The sequence below is a fragment of the Cebus imitator genome, unplaced genomic scaffold, assembly GCF_001604975.1.
Source record: "Cebus imitator isolate Cc_AM_T3 unplaced genomic scaffold, Cebus_imitator-1.0 Scaffold221, whole genome shotgun sequence".
Classification (NCBI taxonomy): domain Eukaryota; kingdom Metazoa; phylum Chordata; class Mammalia; order Primates; family Cebidae; genus Cebus; species Cebus imitator.
In genome coordinates this window covers 26,006-46,592 of record NW_016107536.1, presented here as the reverse complement: position 1 = coordinate 46,592, position 20,587 = coordinate 26,006, and the positions used below count along the sequence as shown (strand labels likewise).

At 59.8% G+C, this 20,587-nt stretch overlaps 2 protein-coding genes and 1 long non-coding RNA gene across 37 annotated transcripts in view; 1 reads left to right on the top strand and 2 right to left on the bottom strand.

The window, feature by feature from the left end:
- DMTN (dematin actin binding protein) overlaps positions 1–6,319 on the bottom strand; it is a 30,734-nt gene extending 24,415 nt beyond the window's left edge. For 7 of the 33 annotated variants that reach the window (XM_017549630.1, XM_017549638.1, XM_017549636.1 and 4 more), the window contains exon 1: positions 6,096–6,319. The gene's annotated coding sequence lies outside the window, so the exon portion shown is untranslated. Of the gene's footprint in view, positions 1–1,603; positions 2,015–3,959; positions 4,146–6,095 lie in introns of those variants that run through there. The other 26 variants (XM_037746094.1, XM_037746098.1, XM_037746100.1 and 23 more) reach the window with 14 other exon arrangements.
- Positions 5,488–8,489, top strand: LOC108318545. Its single transcript, XR_001831183.2, has 2 exons — positions 5,488–5,955; positions 7,139–8,489. It is a non-coding gene; the product is annotated as an uncharacterized LOC108318545 (long non-coding RNA).
- A 3,754-nt stretch (positions 8,490–12,243) lies between these two features.
- FGF17 (fibroblast growth factor 17) lies at positions 12,244–19,247 on the bottom strand. Of its 3 annotated transcripts, XM_037746107.1 has the most exons (6): positions 18,985–19,247; positions 18,014–18,285; positions 17,799–17,835; positions 14,678–14,855; positions 14,352–14,458; positions 12,244–13,051 (listed from the first exon to the last, which is right to left on the bottom strand). In XM_037746107.1, exons 2-6 carry the CDS (start codon positions 18,046–18,048, stop codon positions 12,758–12,760), a joined length of 651 nt encoding a protein of 216 aa, XP_037602035.1. In that variant the 5' UTR covers positions 18,049–18,285; positions 18,985–19,247; the 3' UTR covers positions 12,244–12,757. The 3 variants fall into 3 exon arrangements, with proteins under 3 accessions (XP_037602035.1, XP_017405146.1, XP_017405147.1); XM_017549657.2 differs by having other exon boundaries at positions 18,014–19,247; XM_017549658.2 differs by having other exon boundaries at positions 14,678–14,822; positions 18,014–19,247.
- Between the last annotated feature and the right edge of the window lie 1,340 nt (positions 19,248–20,587).

The following is a 20,587-nucleotide window of genomic DNA, read 5'->3' as shown; positions in this document are numbered from 1 at the left end:
AAAAAAAAAAAAAAAAAATTTTTTTTCTGGAGATGGGGCCTCCCATGTTGCCCAGGCTGGTATTGAATTCCTGTGCTCCAGTGATCCTCCCATCTCTGCCTCCCAAAGTGTTGGGATTATAGGCAGGAGCCATTGCCCAGCCCCTCTTTGTTTCCATTTAACCCTTATGTTCCAATCCTGTGGGTGGGCTTGGATTGGCGAGTATCTCAAGTTTGCACAGTTGAGACCTGAACAAGTTAAGTCATTGGTCAAGAACACACTATGCTGTGTGGAATCTAAGCTCAGTTCTGTCTGACTTCTAAAACCATTCACCACGATACCACCCAGGCAAAGCTGGCATGAGTCACTGAGCCCCTGGCCTCTCACTTCTGCTCTGTCCCCAGTCCCTTCTTGCCCAAAACCCCACTCCTGGGTCTTGTCCTTTAGTATCTGGGTCTGATTCCAGGGCTCTGCCAGGGCCCTGCACCCTGGCGCCACCCCCTCCCCTGTCATTTGTTAGAGAGCATGTTGGTTGATAAATTATTTCCAGAGGCAGAAATTTGGTCTTACCCCTCGGGGACATTTGCATGTAAACTCGGGCCTAGCCTTAAGGTATCAAGTTTTTACTGGTTAAATTGTAAGCTGTCATTAGACCAGCCGGGAAGATGTTTGGGAGGGAGAAGAGTGTGTGTATATGTGTGTGCAGTGCATGTGTGTGTGAGAGAGTGTTTCCTCGGCCTCTCTCAAATCACACCCTGCCTCCTCCACCCACATGCAGCCCCTTCCGCCAAAGCTCATTTCTCCCAGGTCAATGCCGGCTCACTCCACCTCCTCCAGTCCGGACCCCTCTCCAATGTACGCACCCCACCTGACTGTGCACGCATCACCTCCGAGGGCCCAGCGACCTCTGCGCACAAAGAGACCGAAAGGGCGAGCTGCAGCAGGAAGAGGGGCAGGAGGGAGGAAGGGAGAACGCCACAGAGGAAGGCAGATCCAGGTGGCGGAAGGGACAGCTCAGCTGCCCCGGCCCTGGTTGGATGACAGCGGGCTGCCCACCCTCCATCTCAGCCCCACCCTCCCCCAGCTGTGCCTCCCTGCCTTATCTGAACCGCCAGCCCAGCCCCACCTCACCCACCACCCTTTCCTCTCCACAGCTCCCCGCGATGTGGGTGATAAGACCTGCCCACAGGGCTCTCTGAGTTTGTGCCCACCGCTCCTGGCGGGCTTTTCTTCCAGGCAGAAACTGATTCAGACCATGGCTCCCTGGACTTTTAGCAACGAAGCCTCCGTGGGCAGAAGCAGCTTCTGCGCGGGGGTCGGGGGTCCTGGTCTAGCTATGCTCCTGTCTCTGGCCAACCACTACCTGCTCAGCACCAGCCCCTATACTTGGGATTTTCATACATCCTCTCTCAACCTCACCCAAAACGACATTCTCCTCATTTAGAAATGAACAAAAACGAGGCTGAGAGGTGAACCTGCCAAAAGCCCCCCACCGCAGACAGCAGCCAAGCTGGAGTTCCCACCAGGCCAGCCTGAGGCCCAAGCCAATGAGCGTTCTTTTCAATGAGTACCAAAGATCCCACTTCAATCAGAAATGTGGGACCTGGGGGTCCCATGTTCTAACCTTAGACAGTGGGGCCACCCAGAGTCCTGCTCACTGACGGCATCTGTGGAACAGCAGCTGGGAGTCTGGGGGCCTCTGGCTCCAGGCCACACGGGCAGCAGGGTCCAGCCAGGCTGGAGGCCGGTCGCTGCAGACAGCAAACGAATTATGAAACGAGGCAAGCCATCCAAGCGGGCTGGTGTGGGGTGGGCAGGGGACTTTGCCCCACGTCGCCTTCTCCTGTTCTGTTCACCGTGCAACGGCCTGGCCCTCTCCCTTTCTTCCTCCTGTCTTTCTGCTTTCTCTCTTCTGGTCCTTTTCTCTGCTTTCTTCATCTTTTCTCCTTCCCTCCCTCTTTCCCTTTCACCCTCTCCCCTCCCAGCCCTACCCCCGCAGTTACTGTGGCAACAATTCAATGGCAGAAATAAAGGCAGGATCCAGCTAGGTCACCAGTTCCCAAAACAGCATCCCGGGTGGGGAGGAGCAGGGCGGGCTCAGCAGCGCAGCACAGCAGGGCAGGGGCCAGGCGCTCCCATGGGTGCTGTGCATGTGATGTGGGTGGGGCAAGGCACCTTGTTCCCCCATCCCCCCTGGAAAAGGACACCAGGAGGCTGAGGCCTGCTCTAGGCCAGTGGCTCATCAGAGGTGTCCCTTACTTAGGGAAAGCCTGAAGCCCAAGTCTATTCTAAGGCTGACAGAGCCCGGGAACTCCCTCCTCTTCTCCCAGTTTCTCCTTCTTCCCCACTCCAATGTTTTTTACCCTTGTGTCTGCTAGGATGAGGGTTCCCCTGACCCAGCACTGCAGGGCATCCTCTCACACTCAGATACAGGACCAAGCGTGGGTGCGTGCGGAGCTCAGAGTGCCCCTGCTCTAGGCCTGGCCTCCCCTGTTCTCTTGATAACAACAAAACCGGGCCTGGGTGCCCCCTCCGGCCCCTCTCCTGGCCCCTGACCCACCCAGAGATGCATGTGCAGCCATCTTCTCCCAGGTCTTTCTCTGGCTGGGTTTCTGCGTGCCCTCTGCACCCTCCCTCTGAAGAGGCCCCGCAGCCCCTCAGGCTGACTTGGCAGGTCCTGCTCCCCTCCATTTATGGCTGGTCCTGTTGTACAAATGGGCCTGGCAGAGCGGGGAGAGACGCAGCCTCAATTCAGCTTTCTAGATTCTGGGGCCTCCCTGTTCTGGTCTCCATAACACCTGGGAGTTCTAGCAGACGGATTCTGCAGACATCGGCCCACCAGCGGACAATGTGACCCAGGAGTCTGACACCTGGCCACAGAGACAAGATGGATGGGTGCGCACAGGCAGAAGCGCCCACCCTGAAACCACGGCAGGATTTACGCACGCGGTGCACACGGGGAGACTCCGAAGCCCTGTGTGCCAGCTTACGCCCCCACTCTCCCATCGAGGCCCCTCACAGTGACATGCAGTGCTGCCAACACCCACTCACACCCACCCACCGGTCCTCTCCCTGGCATCCCTCCCAGAGCTGCGCACGTGTACAGCAACACAGTGAGCCCTCCACTTCCCCAGTCCCGGGGCCTTCCCCGGGCTCCCTGTTCCCAGAACCCAACTGCCTTCCTTGCATTGGACCTGTCCCTGCTCCTCTGACTCTCACAACCAGGCAACCGGTCCCCAGGAAAGGACACACCAGGTGTGTCTGCCCCGGAAAGGGTGCCAGGCCTTCTGGGCCCCGAGGGACAGAGCTAGGGAGGTGGAGCCCCAGAACCCTGTGGGGGCTGCATGTCTGCTCAGCCCTGGCCCCTTCAAGCACCCTGGCAGTGGGGACGGGGAAGCACTGAGCACTGGGCTTGGGCCTGCAGCCTCGCCCTGTCACTGCCTCACTCCTCACTCAGCCCCACCCCAGCCTGGCTAGCCACTGTCTGGGAGCAGGCTCCCTTCCACTCCCCGTAAAAACCAGGCACCAAACCAACAGCCTCAGGCCCCTAAATGAACTGCTCCAACCCCCAGGGTGGAGCACTGGTGGGAAGGCCAGCAGGACTTCCTCTCCCAGCATTCAGCAGAGAGGGAACACTCCCCTGCCCACAGTCCCATACCCACGGTCCTGTCCCTCCCATTGCTGGCCTGCTCAGCTAGGTTGGCAGGGCAGAGAGGCTAGGGAAGAGGGAATTGGGCTCGTAGCAGTTCTCATCCTTGGGCTGAGAACACCCCAGACCCTCTTCCCCAAATCAGAAGGAGATTCCATTAGATCAGGCCCAGCTGGTCCCAGGGGCAGACCCATCCGCCCACTGAACAGGGCCCACGGTGGGCTCCCCCCTCACCTGGTACCCTGCCACCACCCAAAGCCTGGCTCACCAGCAAGTGCTGTGGCCTAGAGTGCCCACAGAAGGGAGGAGAGGCGGAGACCCTGCCACCTACCTCTTCCCAGACAGTGTGGCCCAGACGCTCTGAGGCCACAGAGGCCCGAGAGGCGCAGGCCAGATCCACCGGCTGGCACTTCCCCCAGGAAGGTAATCGGCGTCTCTTCCAGGAACCCAGCCGTGCTTCCCCGGAGCACAAATAACAGGAAAAAAGCCGGCTTGGGGTGGGTGGGCGGGGTGGGAGCTGGTGAAGGAGGGGAGCTGGTCTCGGCTGAGCAGTCTGATTTCCCCTTTGAGGCCCCACCCGCTTGGCCCCCCACCCTGCTTCTCTGCAAGCCTAGGCCTCCTGGATCCCCTTCCCCGGTACTGGGGAGTCCTCGTCTGGGGGCGGGCGAGCTGGTGGCTCCCCCACGCCCTCCCCGCGCCCTCCCCACCTCCAGCTGATAGCGTGTGGCCGGCGAGGGTGTGTGTGTGGATGTGTGCGCTCTTCCACCAGCGCTGCAGCTCAATCCATTTCAAACAAGAGGAGCATTAACCCAGCGTCATGACGAAGCAGAATCAGCCAGCACTGTCCTCTCCCTTTCCCACACCCCAGCCTGCAGCACTCACACTCACACACACCTACATGTACTCAGAGCCCCTCAGCCTCCTCTTAAACAGCCAGAGTTCAAGTTGCTGTGGGTGGTGGGCGGGGGGGGGGAAGGGGGGCTACTGATGACCCAGGGGGATGATGCCTGGTTTCTCCAGACACCTGCACCTCCTATCCTGTTCAGGACAACCCCATCATCTGACAGCAGCAACTGAGGTCTCTGGGGGCTCAGCATCTCGAGGTGCGGGTACAGGCACAGGCCAGAATTGGTCACCCAAGGATGCACTGTCTCCTGGGAGGGCAGAATTGAGGGGTGCCACCAGGTCCCCAGGACAGAGACTTGGGCTGGCCCCTCGGTAACCTGAATCCTCCAAGAATGCCAATGGAATGCAGCAGAGAGAGAGAGAAGGACCCCATCTCTCCCTAGGACAGCTTCACGAAAAGGGAGTTTCCTGCCAGGTGACCCCTGGGTCCCAACACAGAGTTTACAGGCACGTGCCTTCCCTGTCTTGAGCAAAGCCTCGACCACCCCAGGAGCGTCATTGGCCTTTCAGGCCCCCTGGGCAGGATGAGGAAGGGCAACGAGCCTTGCCCTCGACTCTCGACTCTCGCCCTGGCCCCAGCGTCCTCCACCTCCAGACCACAGACTTGCCTACCTAGGCAGCCCTCACCGTTGCCCTGGCAACCGCTGCCCACAGCCAGTCAGCTGATGGTATCAGCTGTTGTTGGGGAAATCTAGAATCTGGGGAGGGGGCTCTGGGTGTCTGAATGGAGGAGCACGGGGGAGGGACTTGAGGGAAGAGATCAGGAGGGGACAGAAAGTATGTGGCTGGTGGGGACAGAAAGGAAGGTAACCTGAGGGATGGGCTCCAGAGAGAAGGGAGGGAGGAAGGAGGCAGGTGGCTGAGAGAGGAGATGGAACACAGGCAGAGCTGCAGACACAGGCGGAGCTGCTGCAGCCGGTGAGGAGGCCGTGAGCTACAGAGAAAACCTGGGGGTGGGGGATGAAGTGTCGGATCTGTGGAACTGTGGAGAAAAAGGCCAGGAGTGATGTGGGAGGGGGTGCACCTCTAATGTGGCAGGAGGGGGCACAGCCCTGGAGGAGGAGCCACCCCGGCCATCGCTCCACAGCCAGCCTAGCCTCGGCCCAGCCTCTCGGTTTTCTGTCCCTTCAACCCCACACTTACTGCCCTCTGATCAGGGTCTGAGAGACAGAGAGGAAGCCCCCGCCCACTCCAGCCCTAGACCATCTCTCTCTGTCCCTCCTGCACCGGGGGCTTTGACACCTCAGCCCTTTAGGATTCCTGAGCCCCCCATCCCGACCTGGGTTCCTCCCCTGCTGTTGGCCATCCCCTACCAGGCCCCCACCCCAGGAGAGCTGTCTTCTGGTGCAAGGGTCCCAAGAGGCAGAGTTGGAATGAGCTGATGCCAGGAAGGACAGCTGTGGTCAGGGACCTGGAACGAGGTGGGTGATGAGGGATGGGTAGGATCGCTGGGCCTGGGAGGAGGGGTGCCTCCTCCTATGGAAACCAGCACGTGTGGGGCAGAGTGGGGGGAGCCAAGGGGAAAGGGTGGAGGGGAGAAGGAGGGGAAGGTGCTCAGTACCTTCAAGGGCCCAGGGCGTGGGGCAGGAGCGCAGCAGCCTCCTCGGTGACATCCACCTCCATCCCTCGGCGCATCTCCTCTCCGCCTCCCGTTGCCAAGACAACCTGCCGGCAGCTCAGGCCCGGCTCAGCCGAGGCGGCAGGGAGGGGGAGGAGGAAGCTGTGGCTCCTGCTGCCTATTCCTTGGAGATGGAAGGAGGGAGTCTGAGGGTGGACCCTCAGTGCTGGGGCTGGGGTTAGAGGATAGCTTCAGGAGCTAGGGTGCCCAGTGAACTCCACCAAGTGCCCCATCCCCCCACTTCCCTTTATAAGGCTCTAGAATTTCCTCTAGGGGTGACCTCAGGAGAACCCTAATTCAGGGCCAGAGAGCAGGCCAGTCTTGAAAAGCGTGCAGCGCTGGGGAGAGTTCCCACTCCAGAAAGCCAGAATGGAGCTCGGGGCGGTGACAGACAGCAAGGCAGGGATGGTCCCTGTGCTGAAGGGCCAGAGGGGTGGCTTCGGCAGGGTGCAGAGTCCCCTGGGTGCTGGCAGCACTGGGCACGTGGCTGCAGGCCCCGTACCTCCGCCATCTCCATGTGAGCACCTTCTCCTGGTCCCTCAAGGGGACCTTTCAGTCCCCTTGAAGAAGGGGACCTTCTTCCAGTCCCTCAAGGTCCCATTCCCACTGCCCCCACCATGCCCGAGTCCCACATTCCATCAGAATGTCCCTCCACGGGTGGGCGGGTGGGGTGGGGGGGCCACCTCGGGCAGGAAGAGTGCTCAGCCCAGCCAGGCCTGGACCCGAGGGGACTGCAGAGTGAGGGCTCCCTCTGTCGACTTGAGTAGTGGTAGCTGCCAAGGTCATTTTGCTGCCAGGGATCTGGGCTGTGTGTGTGTGTGTGTGTGTGTGTGTGTGTGTGTGTGTGCGTGCGCGTGTCCATGGGTATGTATGTGTGTGTTGGTGGTGGGCATCCAGAGGGGAGGCAAGGGGACCCTTCTTACCCATGCCATCCCCTGCCCCCACCTCGTCTCTCTCCTTGTCCTATGAACTCACTCTGCCTCCAGCCTCCTCCCCCTGGGAAGGCCTCTGACCCCTCAAGGACGGCTTGTCTGAGAGGGGAGGTTCCACCTACCCTGAGGCTGGCAACGCTGAACAACGGGTGCCTGTTAGCTCAGACCCCAAGCGGGGGCTTCCTCAGCTCTGCTCCGTACCAAGCAGGCAGGCGGCAGCTGCCAGGGCTCGCGTGCCTTTGAAAGTTCAGGAGTTCTCAAGACCTTAAGGATGGGTGCTTTTGTCCATAACGCAGGGCCAGGGCTCCTGTGTCTCTCAGGCAGGGGGTCCCAGGACCCCGGACGATGCCCTGTTCTTGGCTCCTTTCCCCACAAGGTCACTGGTGCCAGATGTCCTGGGTTAACTCGGGCCCCGCTGCCTCCTCCCTCCCCTGGGCCCTCTCCATAGGCCTCTCTGTCCACAACTGGGCTGTCTCACTCACTCCAGTGCCCCCGGCCCCACCCCACACACCAACCTGCTGGGCGGGGAAGCACCAGGAGCGCCTCCCCATGCTATCTAAATATTAACTCCTGGAGAGGTGGAGCCTGGGCACCTGGACATTCAGGCAGGAAGGAAAGGGCGACAGGGACCTGAAGAAAAGGAAGGATGAGGGCCCCAAGGTCTCCATTCTCATCAGGGATTGGGAGCCATGTTTCCCTGCTTCCGGGCACTGGACTCTGCTGCCCGGACCCCAGAGACTCCGCTCCTCCAACATGCTGCCACCAGACCACAGTCATCGGGTGCCCCCAAAACCCTTCCTGATCTCCTCCCTGCCACAGCATAAGGATCAAACTCTTCATCATTTGACCCAATCACTTCCTGCCACTTCTCTACACAAATTTCAGCTCCAGCTAAGTAGACGGACTGCTCCCCTTCCCTGGAGCACACCTCCCATTTTCCTGCCTCTAAGCCTTGATTTTCGCGCCCGTTTTTCTGCTTCTCATTTTCTGCTTTGTGCATCTTTTCTCCACTGAAATCATGCAAATGCCAGGCCTCCCACAAAGCTCCCCCACCTTGGCCTATGCTCTCTCCTGCCCCAGAACCCACGGTGCCTGGGCAGGGGAGTGGAGAACCTCGAACACAAGGTGTGGAAGCTGGGCAGAATCTCGGGTGCAGTGCTCACTAGCTGTGAGACCGTGAATGGCCTGGTGCCTCTGAGTGTGAACTCAGCCACGTGTGCTACGTGGGAACATCTCACCGCCCTAAAGAAGGGGTGCAAGCCAGTGTCCCTGCACATCTGCTGAGCTTGGTACATATTAGTTTCCTTATTTCCAATAATTCTTATCTCCCCTTTCCCTCTTTGGGGATGTTCAAAAAAAAAAAAAAGAAAGAAAGAAAAAAGAAAGAAAGAAAGCTTTGTTATACCATGTGTAAGAGAGGGATTTCCAAATGTCCCACCCAAGAATTGCCTTTTTATGGGTTTATCCCTCCAATTAAATCTCAAGTGCCTTGAGAGCTCTATCTTGTCCATCTTTTTTATTAACGGAAGGATTAGCACAGGGCTTGAATGCTGTGGGGGAAAAAGAAATACTGGGACTGACTGCTTAAGCCCTCGCCCCGCCCACATCTGCCTAAGGAAGGAGGGAGAGCACAGGATTCTGGCCTCTCTCCTGCCTCTGCCTGGAGGGACAGTCGGGTGCTGGGCCAATGACTTCTTTCTGGGTTTTCAGGTGATTTATTTCCTCAGTAAACACCCTGTCCAATGTACTGCACTGGGCATGGTGGGGGAGGAAAATATGGACTATTTCTACGTCTGGGGCACTTGCTACTTAGCGGGATCATGACAAGCACATGCATTATGACAGTTCTGGACAAGCTATGACAAGCACCATAAGGCAAGGACAAGTGAATGGCTGGAGAGACCAGTGGCGGTGGGGACAGTCGCTCATCCCAGGGAAGTGCCAAGAGCCTGTGGAGCAGAGGAGGAGCCCGTGGTCTGGGTGTGCATGTGCGCTAGAGCAGGACATGCCAGGTGACAGGAACCCTTCAAATGAGGATGGGGGCCTGCTTGCTTGATAGAGTTCGTTTTTCAGTGTTCTTAAAGGGGAATTGTGGGGCTAGGGCTGAAGAGGGAGACAGAACAGGGCCAGACCGGAGTCTTAAAGATGACACTAAGGAGTGTGGCCAGGACGGTGTGGCCTGGGTGGAGCTGTGGTTGATGGTGGGGAAGGTGAGTGGGGCCAGCTTGGGTGTCCTGGAGTGGAGGGCAGTGTTGGGAGGCACACAGACGATTCCGGGAGTGAGTGCAGATTTAGACAGATCCCAGTGAGGCCTGGTCATGGTGGAGAGCCCCAGAGTTCAGGAAAGAAAGCAGTTACCCACAAGGAGGGCAAGGAGTTGGTGGCTGAGATGCTGAGGTTGCTCAGAGAGGCAGCAGGCAGGCGAAGAGCAGAGTGGGAGGGACTCTCAGGAAAGGGTCCTCTGTGAGGAGGGGAAAGAGAAGCCTGAATGGCAGGCCGAGGGGAGTGGGGGTGTCTCTTTGCCAGGGCAAGCACTTAGGGCTGAAGACGGTGATGACAGAGGCAAGGCTTTCGGCTTGGTCCCTGGAAAGTCACTGTCTCAGCGTCAGAGGGACAGGGTTGAATAGACTGATGTAAATGGAACCAGCTCGTGTGGCCTAAAGAGTGAGTGATTGTCCCCCTTGGATATCCTGCTCGGCTCTCCCCTGCCTCATCTGGCTGTTTGCAGGACAGCACAGAGAAGGGAGGTCAATATGGGAGCTGTTCTTAGTGAGCATTCTTGGTAATCCCAAACTGGCATCAGATTTGAGGCACTGGTGGCTGCTGCTGCCACCTCCCTCCACTGGTCACATTCCCCCCTAAAGGGGTTCATGTTTCCCCAACAGCAAGGGGCAACTAGCAATTAGCCCCCTGTGGCCACTCCTGCTCACACCTGCAGAGACCCAGGCGCTCAGAGGCGAGCAAGGCTGCTGGAGCCAGGTGTGGCCTGAGGACCTGGGGAAGCCTCCTTCCTGCCCACCGCCTAGCTGTGCCTGTTCAGTCCCCTCCGAAGTGCCAGCATTAGGGATCCACTCTTGTGATTTCTTCCTTTTAGCATCTTCAAGGTCACCACTAGTTCAGGGGAAACGAGCTGAACAGATTTCCAGAGCCTGAAAAGCCACCTGGGGCACGGTGCCCTGGGAGAGGCGCTGAGAGGTTTGGTGAGGAGAAGGCTCAGAGCTCAGCCAGAGACCCAGGGACCCAAGGCAGGAGCAGGCACTGGGCACCTGAGGGCTGGGCTGGGGTGAAGGCTCTTCCTGGGACAGCACAGGCCTCCGGAGCGGCCCTCCCTCTCCCTCTCCCTTCTCTGTCCCTCCCTGTCTCACCTCAAAAAGCAAGAAAGAAAACAGTGAGGGCTTTCTGGAGCCAGCCCCCAGAGGCCTGTCGGTGCTGGGGAGGTCAGAGAGGGAGGGAGGGGCCGGAGAAAGGCCGTGAAAAAAGCAGAGGCAACACAAAGGGCCCGGTCCACCTTTGAAGCCGTCTCTAACCCGAGCGAGGGAGGGGTGGGAGTGGGCTGGAGAGCCGGCTAGCAGGGAGGCAGTCTAGAGTTTTAAAGAATGTCTCAAATTCCTGCGGAAATCAGAGGGATTGTAACAGCCCCCCTCCGCATTACACCTCCTTCCCAGCCACCCCCCAAAGTCCAGTTCTCTACACCTGGGGGGCCCCCAACCCTTTGTTCTCAAGTAATTGCTGGGTGTTGCCCCCGTTTTAAAGTCCCATTGAACTCGCCAGTTATCAGCTGAGGCTCCAGACCACCCTCCCGCCACACATCCTAGAAAACTACCCCCAACACCGCACGGTCTTCACTGGGATTAAGGCTCTTTGTGATGGGGGAGAGAAAAAAGTAACCTGGTGAAAAGCAATTATGACGAGCAGTAGGGAGAATGTCTGTCCCAGGGCCGGGGACCTCCCTCTTGGCCGCCGCTGTCCCCACCTTCTAAATTGCCCAGTGGTGGGGGTGTCAGACTCTGCGCTGGCCCTCACCATCAACGGGGCTGCAGCTGCGCCCACCTCCCACTGTCACTGGACCAGGGCCCTTCCCCACTTCCTCTTCTTTCCTTATTTTTAGGCCATGGTAGGGAGCAGAGAGAAGGGACGTCTTTCATCCTCTCTCCGTAATCCCCCTCCTCAAGGTAGTCTCAGAAGGAAGAGGGAGGGGAGAGGAAGCAGGCTGGAGGGAGTACATCCGCAGAAGAGAGGGCTTAGTGAGGGAAGGGGAAACTGAGGCCGGGGGGCCATCCTCAAAAGAGGGGGCTCCCTGAGGGTAGGGGAAACTAAGACTGGGGGGCTATCCCCAGAAGAGGAAGCTCCGTAAGGGAAGGGGAAACTGAGGCTGGGAGGCCATCCCCAGAAGGCTCAATGAGGGCGTTCTCCCTGAAGAGCTGACCAGGTTGCGGGGGGTGTCCCAGTGACTAAGGACCTCCCCCTGGACATGATTAAAAGCCAGCGGACAGAAGAGGCGGGTTTTATGGCCCGCGAGTTCCACTCCCCACACGCACACCTGGAGGCCCCTGGGAAAGCCCACCGGAGAAGCTGGGGTGGGGGCAGGGCCACCCCTTCCTCCCCGCCCCGCTCGTCCCCTCCCCCGCGCCATCCCGGCTGGGCCGCCGCCTTTGAGATTTGCCCTCAGGTGTGGCCCCCGCCCAGGCCCCGCGGGGACCCGAGAGGACGGGGTACGCCTTCTCGCCCCCTCCCCCTTCCGCCCGCCCAGCCCCGCTCCCCGCCCCCGCCCTCCTCACCGGAAAAAAGCAATCTGGCTGCCCAAGGAGGCTCCTGGCGTCCGCGGGTCGCTCGGGCCCCGCAGGGCTCCGTAGAGCCCTCGCCCGCGCCTCGGGCCTGGGCCTGGGCCCGTCCCCTCCGGGGGCTCGAGTTTTCTTCCCCAACAGGTAGCACGGGCCGCGCCGCGCGAGCCCAGGAAACCCGAGCCCGCGCCAGGGAGGGGCCGCCCGGCCTGGACGCTCCCTGGACCGCCCGCCTCCCGCGGGGCCGAGCCCGCAGCCTCCCGGGGCCCCGGCGCTGCGGGCTGTGCCTGCACCTGCCGGGCCACGCCTGGCCGGGACGGACAGGCTGGTTTCCAGGGGTCCCGTGGTCGGATCCCCCACCCCGCTTCAGATAACCCGTTTGCAGGAAAATGGTTTTATTCTGAGGATGGGAGTTGGGGGTGGGGTGCAGGCCTGGGTCGCGGAATGTGAGGAGTGGCCAACCATCTATTCTCTCTCTTTCTCTCCCCCTCTTTCTTTTTTCCTGAAACAAACAAAAGTCCCTTCCTACAGTCCGGCCAGGAGGAGTTTGGGGGCTGGGGGCAGACTGAGGGAGACCCGGGAGCAGATTTTGAGGACAGCCACCTCCAGACGGCGTCTGCAAGGTCTCGAGGACCCGGCCTTTCAGGAGCCCGGCTGGGAGGCCGGCGGAGGCTGGCGGCTGAGACCAGGGTGACACTCAGTTCCTCTCCAGGGCCTGCCACCCGGGCCACTGTGCCAGCCGCCCCTGGGGCACCGGCCTGCCCCTTCCCAGCGGGGGGGGGGATGGGAGCTAGCTGCTTCGCGGCCCTCCCGCCACCCAGCCCAGTCCTTGGAATTAAGAAGGGAAGGGGATGGGGAGGCGGCCAAGGGGTGTTGCCCCATGCCTTCCTGACTACGTGAGGGGCTGGGGCCGCCGCGTGCGCTTGGTCCGGCGCGTGGGGGCGGAGCCCACAAACTCGAACTGCTTCTGCTTGTCAGCGTGGTTGGGGAAGGGCAGCTGGCCCTGGTAGAGGCGCTTGATGAAGTGGGCCTCGCGTTGGTTTTGGCGGCTGCGGGAGGCCTGGCGGGGCCGCCCCTGCCGCGTGAAGGCCATGAACCAGCCCTCGTGCCGGGCATTCTGGAAGGCCGTGTAGTTGTTCTCTAGCACGATCTCCGTGAACACGCAGTCTTTGCTCTTCCCGCTGGGCTGCGGGAGAAGCAGGAGAGGAAGGGCATTGTCCACCTACCCTGGTCTGAGGTGTCTGCCCTTAGGGCATCTCTCTTGGAGGACGGAGGAGGGACCACGGGAACAGTAGGGCCCTGAGCCCAGGGAACTCTGCCTGGTTTTGAAATGGCATCCTAGTTAGAAAGGCAACAGTGGCCAAAACACACTGCGGATCTGAGTTGCAGGCTTGTCATTTAGCAGCCCTGTACGAGGCTGGGCCTCAGCTTCCTGAGATGCAGGTGGAGATCAAGGTCCTGCCACGGTTCTGAGCGTGCCCGTGCCCTTAGCACTGAGAATGCTCATGCAGCCTGGGTGAGTGGTGCAGCTGGGCGCGGGAGAGGAGGCAGCAGCCTCCAATGAGAAGAAAGGGTGCCAGCGTGGCCACCCATACCACCCTGCCAGCAATCTGGGGGTTGTGCCCATTTCTGCAGACAAGAAGCCTGAGGCTTGAGAAAGAGAAGCAAACCAGAAGTTATGTGGTCACAGCAGCCATAATGGGAGGCTGGGACTGCCTGATTCCAAACGAAGTGGAATTCACCTACCCCACAGGGCTGGGCCCACTGTGCGGTTTGGTGGCAGCAGCCGCTTAGCATGTATCTTGTGAGCTGGAGCCCCTCCACCCCCGGCCCCACTGAAGGTGGGGGAGTTCCTGCCTTACCTCTGTGCCCCACTTTCCACCCTCAGCTGCCCTTACTCCTCCACCCAGAAGCTGCAGTGTCAAGTAGATGCTAAACTCTTCCTGATGCCTGCTGGAGAAATACTCCTGACATCAGCCCACCATCCTGTGGCTCGCCAGTCCCCTCAGAGGGCTAACAGAGTCCCAGTGACTCATTTAAATAGAGAAACCTGGCCAGGCTCATTGGCTCCCAGCACTTGGGGAGGCTGAGGTGAGAGGATCAGCCCATGAGTTTGTAGAGACAGTGCCTCACTATGTTGCCCTGGCTGGTCTCAAATAAAAAATTAGCTGGGCATGGTGGCATGCACCTATAGTGCCAGCTACTACGTGGGAGGCTGAGGCGAGAGGATCGCTTGAGCCCAGGAGTTCAAGGCTGCAGTGGGCTACGATTGTGCTACCGCACTGCAGCCTAGGTAGCAGAGCCAGACTGGGACTCCAAAATAAAATAAAGAAACCAGAGAGTGGCCCAGTGGGTGGCTGGGAGTGGGGTGGGAAGTCTTTGTGCAGGAGGGTGTGGCTCAGAGGAGGGATAGGGGAGCGGGCTGCCCTGTGTGTCTCCACCCTAGAAGTCCTGATTCTTTGTTCCTTTCCAGTCTCCCGCCTCACCTTCCCGATGAGCTTGCCCCTCTTGTTCATACAGATGTACTTCTCGCTCTCAGCCCCTTTGATGCGAACCCGGCTGCCAAACGTGTCGGTCTCCACTATGAGCTTGGCTGTGGTGGGGCAGGGGAGAAAAACCTCCGTCCATCGGGGCTGCCGGCCCATGGCTACGACAGGGGACCGCCCAGCCACACTGACCTCCAGACTCAGGCGAGGGGGTTGGGGATGCTCAGGGCCTTGGGGCCCTCAGCCCTGACACAGGATCTGGGAATGGACCAGGAGGTGAGGCAGGGTGGAGGTGTGGGTGGCCTGGGGGGAGGGCCAGCTCTCACCAAACTTGTTGCCGTCCTCAGCGGTGGCGGAGATGCGACGCCCGGTGACCTGCACGTGCTTGCCGCTGGTCCGGCTGTAGAGCTGGTACTCGCGGATCTGCCGCCTGCTCAGCTGGTCGGTCATGGCACCCTGGTCCCTCACGTACTGGTTAAAATTAGGAGACGGGTGATTCTCCCCCTTTGCGGTTACCAAGGGAAAAATAGTGTCAATTTGCTTTGGGTGACACCACCGCTGGTCCATCCAAGGGAGAGGGGTGAGGAGGTGAATGTAGTGGGGACAGGCCACTGGTCCTGCAGAGTGAAGAGGGCATATGGCCATAACCTTCCCAGGCCCCTGGGTGAACCAGCCGGTCATAACCTCTTGGCTTTGCATCTACCCTAGAGCAGGGGTGGTCTGCCCAGGCTGGGGAACACTTAGTGACAGAGCGCAGCCCTGGAATCAGGACCCTGGGAGGTGGAAGGAACCTTCAGGGTTCTATCCCATCCTTATGTTCTATGGAGGAGGTGCACAGGGTACACAGCTCATTAGGGACAGAACCCCTGTCCCTGCCTCTTAGACCAGAGCCTGGCACCTCCCTGCAGAACTCCAGGGACATGGCTCCATTAGCCAGGACCATTAGATTCCTTCCTGATCCTCCCCACTGTCCTTGAAAGGCCCCTTGCCTAGCACACAGGGGCACAGAGCAGATGGTGCTTCGAGTTAGAGTTGCCAGAGAGCATGTAGGGGTCTCTGGAGGCTCCTGCAGGGCCCCGTGAACATGTCTTCTCAGCACTAACCAGGGAATCCTGGGCTCATACCCATCTTCTGCCCGGCCTCGACCCCTGGTGCTCAGGGCCCTTCCAGCATTCCTCCCTCCTCTATGGGCTGGCGCTGGGGCTAGGGCTGGGCACTAAGGGACAGCAGGCAGGCAAGGTGCCTCCTTAGCGGAGGGAGGCAGAGGCAGCACCGAAAGGAGAGGCGCTATCAGCAGTGGGCCAATGGCTGCCCCTGCCAGGCGGCTCCTTTGCCACAATGTAACAGAGGCTCCCCGCCAGTTGGGGGGATGCGCCCACCCACCTGCTTCCCCTTTGGAGGGTGGGGAGAGGAGCCATTTCCCCCCACGCACTGTGCAAAGCCAGGAGGGGTGCTGCCTCCCAGCTAGGTCTCTCCTTTCCCATCTGTAAGGTTGAGTGGGGGAGCCCCGGTGTACTGCTTGCCCTCCATCCTGCAAGGTGCCACCCAGGCTAGGCTTCCCAGCTGCTGGCAACAGCCTGAGCTCCAGCTTGAGAATGCACCTTTTGTGTTGTTTCTCTCTCCACCTGGATGCTGCTGCCTGTGCTGGGATGGCTTTCCCAGCCCCTGCTCCAAATCCCTAATTCCACCTTTATCCCAGGCCCAACCCCAGCCATCTGGACAGAGCCAGACCGGGGTCAGCATCTGTTAGGGGCTACTCTCTCCTAGGAAGGGGTGGTAAATACCACCTTTGAGGAGGGGAATGAGGGAGCAGCTCTGGGGCTGGCCGTTTTCACCTGCGCAGGGTTAACCCTTCCTGTGCACTGTTGCTCATTTCCAATTGCAGTTCCCCATAGAGCAGCCTCTGCAGGACCTGCCCCTCGCCCCACCCTGGAGCATTTGGGGTGGGGGACCTGCCCAGCCTGCCCCTCGCTGGCCTCCCTGCCAGGGGGTGGGGTCCTGCCTGTCCCAGCCCCGCCTCCTGGCCCAGGTTCAGGCCCTCCGCCCCTCTTGGCTGACAGCCTCCTCTGGCAGTCTGTTCCAGGTCAGGAGCAGAGAGCGCCCCCGCAAGCCCCCTCCTCTCCTTGTCCCCCTTCAAGCCTTTCACAAAGGCAGCCCCACGCCCCCCCCACAGTCCACAGCCCACAAGTCCCTCTCCCCGCGGGACCTAGCCTGTCCCTTTCATGTTCCCGCTGCAGGGGGACCTCCCCTTCCACCACTGCAGACAGCTGCTTGTCAGACGGCCCCTCAAGCATGGCTGTGGTCCGGTCTGCTGGCCCCCCCTCCCAGGGGGGTGAGGGGGCACTTCAAGGGGGAAAGGACCGCTTTGCCACCTTCCCTGAGTCCTGAATGGGGCCTCAGCCAGGCCATAAACGCCTGGCCAGCAGCACCATTGTGCTAGTTCCCTTCCAGAACAGGTTGGGCCCACCCCCAGCCCCCTCCCAGCCTGGCTGGGGGCTTTCTTCTGGCTCCCCCTGGATGTGTGAAGCAAAAGGCCTGGAACGGGGCTGGAGCAAAAGGGGGAAGGAAGGGGGGGGGAGTTGTCTCTCCCTCTCCCACCCCCCCACTGCTTCAAAGGCTGCCCCTTTCCCTCTCCCAGAGAAAAGGCATTTACCTTCAAAAAAAGTCCCCACTGGATATGAAGAGAAGCGGCCTCTGGCCTGGGAAAGCCAAGCGATCTCTCCCCAGAGCGGTTCTGGACCAGTGCATTTTAATAGCTGCACTTTTATGGAGGATCACAAAAAAGGGAGCAAGCCTCGCACTGGGGGCTGAGACTTGGGGGTGGGAGGTGTGCATGGAAGGAGGTGGGGGGCCGACATGGGGTGGGGGGAGCGTGGAGAAGCAAACCCTGCATCCCATCCCAAACAGTCCTCTTCGGGCTTGACCTCTGTGCCCTCTAGGTGAGAAGTCACCTCACCCTGGCCGGGCATTCTGGACATGCTCATGAGACACCCCCCCACACCGGGCACCCATATTGATGGAGTCAGGTGGCCAGAGGGACATACAAGTGATTTTGCATCGAAACCTATCCTTTCAGGTACTGGCAAACCCAAGCCTCACCTGAGCCATCACCGCCACCCACTTCCAACCGATCCAGGGCTCCGTACCTCAGGTCCGGAGTGCCAACATTAGCTTTATGGGGGAACCCGGTGGAGAGGGATGGAGAGGAGCAGAGACCCAGGGGAAGCCAGGAGGGTCCTCAGAGGGAGGACAGAGATAACACCAAGTCAGCCCCCTTCCCTGCCCTCCCTGTCAAAGGCTCACTCCCCTCCAAACCTCAGCGCCTCCTGGACCCGGGGAGAGGCCAGACTCTGCCTCTGCCCATCTGAAAGGAGCAGGTTCCCTGCACCCGCCCCAGTTAGATGGGGTGGGAAAATCGGGGTAAAGCCGGTGGGAGCGCCCGCTTACCTGAGTTTGACAGCAGAGAATCAGCAGCTGGAAGCACCTGTGAAGGTGGAGGAGGTAAGCCCAGGTGTGGGTGCCAGCCACACCCCAGGGTGCACCTGGGCCCCCGCCCCAACCCTGCCAGCCTTGTGCGCACACGCGTGGGAGTCCTGGGAAGAGGTGGGCTGCCCTGAGGCTGGAAATGGCAAAAAACTCAGTGGGAGAGGCAGCACACTTACAGAGTGAGGTTGGGCAGCAGGCGGGCGGCTCCCATCGCTGGAGAGGTTCTTCAGGCGGTTGCCCCCCTGCCCCCAAGCTCAGGAGCAGATGTGGGCAGTCCCCAGGAGTAGAGTCCCAGAGAAGCCAAGGTCTCTCCAAGCCACAGGTTTTCAGGGGGGCGAGGAGGAGAGAAAGGGGAGGAGGAGGAGAGAGAAGAGGGAGGAGGAGGGGGAGGAGGAGGGCGTAATTGGGAGACTGAGGTATGAGGTGTCCACCTTCCTGGCCAGTGAGGCTGCAAAGCAGATGCGGGTGGGGGTGTGTGCGCTGTGCCCTCTGGGCTGCCCCTCTCTCCTGGGCCACCCGGTGCAGGGATGGAGCAGTGGGCACCTCTTGAAGGAGGTCTCCTGCTCTATTCCTGACCCTCACAGACTGGCCAAACTTGATGCAGGCAAGCTCAATGTGTGGCAGGCAAGGGAGGGGGAGCCCCTCCTCCCCTCTCTGGGGCTGCAGTCTCCTACCCTAAGGTCTGGTGCCCCACCTCCCTAAGGGTGAGCTGCAGGTGTCAAGCGGGGCTGGGGTCTCTGGCTCTGGGTCTGGAGTGGAAATTCCCAGAAGCAGCCTTAAAAGGAGGAGCCTCCCTCCAGGGGGCAGGGGTGGGCTTGGCTTGGAGCAGCTGATTGTGGGGAAGGAGGGGTTAAGGCTGCCCTGAGCAGCAGCAAATAGTGGGCATAACAGGTTGGGGGTCAGAAGTGGATTGGCAGGTACAGTTGGAGGTCTAGGAAGAATCCCAATTGACAGTTGGAAAAGCTGGCCTGAGACGGATACTGGGAGAAGAGCTGGGTGTCCTGGCCTACGCCCCTTTTCCCTGGGCCTCTGTAGTGCCATCTGAGAAATGAGGACAGCAATGCCTCAGGACGTTGGGGGGTCAAGTGTGAAATCATCACACAGCAGACTTCAAGATGTCTGTGTTCTGAGACCCAGGTCCACTCACCATTCCGCATCCTGTTCCTTCTCATGCCTGTCCCTGGAGCCTCTCTGAGCTAGGAGCAGCTCAGCGTCCCCTCCCTGTGTCCTGTGTCCCTGAAATGAAGTGCCTACCAGCCTCTTCCTATGACCTCCAGTCCCACACAGCTCAGTACCATGCCAGTGACTAGCCCATTTTGTAGATGAGGAAACTGAGGCACACAGGTAGGTAATTTGCTCAGAATGACCCAGCTAGTGAACAGAAGAGCCAGAACAGAAAAGTCCACGCTTTTTCTGGACCTCCAGGTCCAGCCTCAAACCTGCTTCACTGTAGGGACACAGAAGCCTTCCTGCATGTTCAGGATTAAAGGTGGGATCCGAGGTCCTGGAGACTGGTGACCACAGAGCTTCATGCTATTCCGTCCCTACGGAAAAGTAGATGACTGCGGCTGTAGAAGATGGGGGGCTTGGGGGTCCGAGGGAAGAGCCAGTGTGAGCAAGCAGAGCTCAGGCCTGAGCTCTGGGCTCCCTGGAGTTCTCAGCGCCCCCAGGGTGGCAAGGGAAGGGGAAGTGGCGGATGTGAATTTATTTACCTAAAGAGATGGCTGGGAGGGCGAAACTCTCACCTGTGGGTTCCTTCTCACCTCCCTGAGCTCCATCAATCCACAAAGTGGTCTGCCACCCCTGCCCCCATGCATGGACCAGTGCAGGCAGCTCCGAGCTCACCTCTCCACAGGCTGTTCCTCAGGGACCCAGCCCGGGAGTGGGTGAGCCTGAGGTGGTGTGGGGAGGACTGAGCCCTGGCCTTGCTTACTTGGGTGAGTCCAGGGTTCTGGAATGAAACTCAAAGAATGTCAAAGCTAGAAGTGGTCTTAGGGATTCATCATTTGTTCCAACCTCCTCATTCCTCGGATGAGAGCCAGAGAGGGCAACGGACTCTCCCAGAGCCTCACAGCTAGCTGGTGGCACGGCTGGGACAAGGCGCCAGCTGACCACGTGCCCACCTCTCTGCTTTCCCCCTGTGGATCCTTTCGGCCACTTCCATTCCACGTTCTTCCTGTCATCTACAGCCTGGGTTACACTCTGCCTCTTCCGGCAGCTCTGGCTCCTTCCCTGGGAAACCTTCAACCTCATCTCCACATCCTCACCAGCTCCCAGCCCCCAGGCAGGGCGTTAAAGAGAGCACAGACACTTGGAGGGCACAGCTCAGGCCTTGGGTTCCAGGATAGGGGTGTCAGCTGGGGGCAGAAGGCGGGTGAGGGCTCCATTTTATGATGTTGGGACTCACTGGCCATGGGGACAGTGGGAGCCGCTCAAGGCCTCTAAGCCCAAGTACCTGGTTTCTATCCATGGAGCCAGGGCCTGCTGTCACTGGCCAGCCCTCAGGCCAGCCTGGGTCTCTATAGTAACAAATGCCAGTCAAGGGGGCCTCAGGGCTCAGCCAGGGGACTCTGGGCATGGCTGGATGGCCTGCATCACAGACAACACAGCTGTGGCTCCTTATCCCTTCCTGATGGGCACCTGCAGGCCTAGTTTTCTTTTCTTCTTTTGAGGGGGAAGGGGGACGGAGTCTCTATCTGTCGCCTAGGTTGGAGTGCAGTGGCATGATCCCAGCTCACTGCAACCTCCAC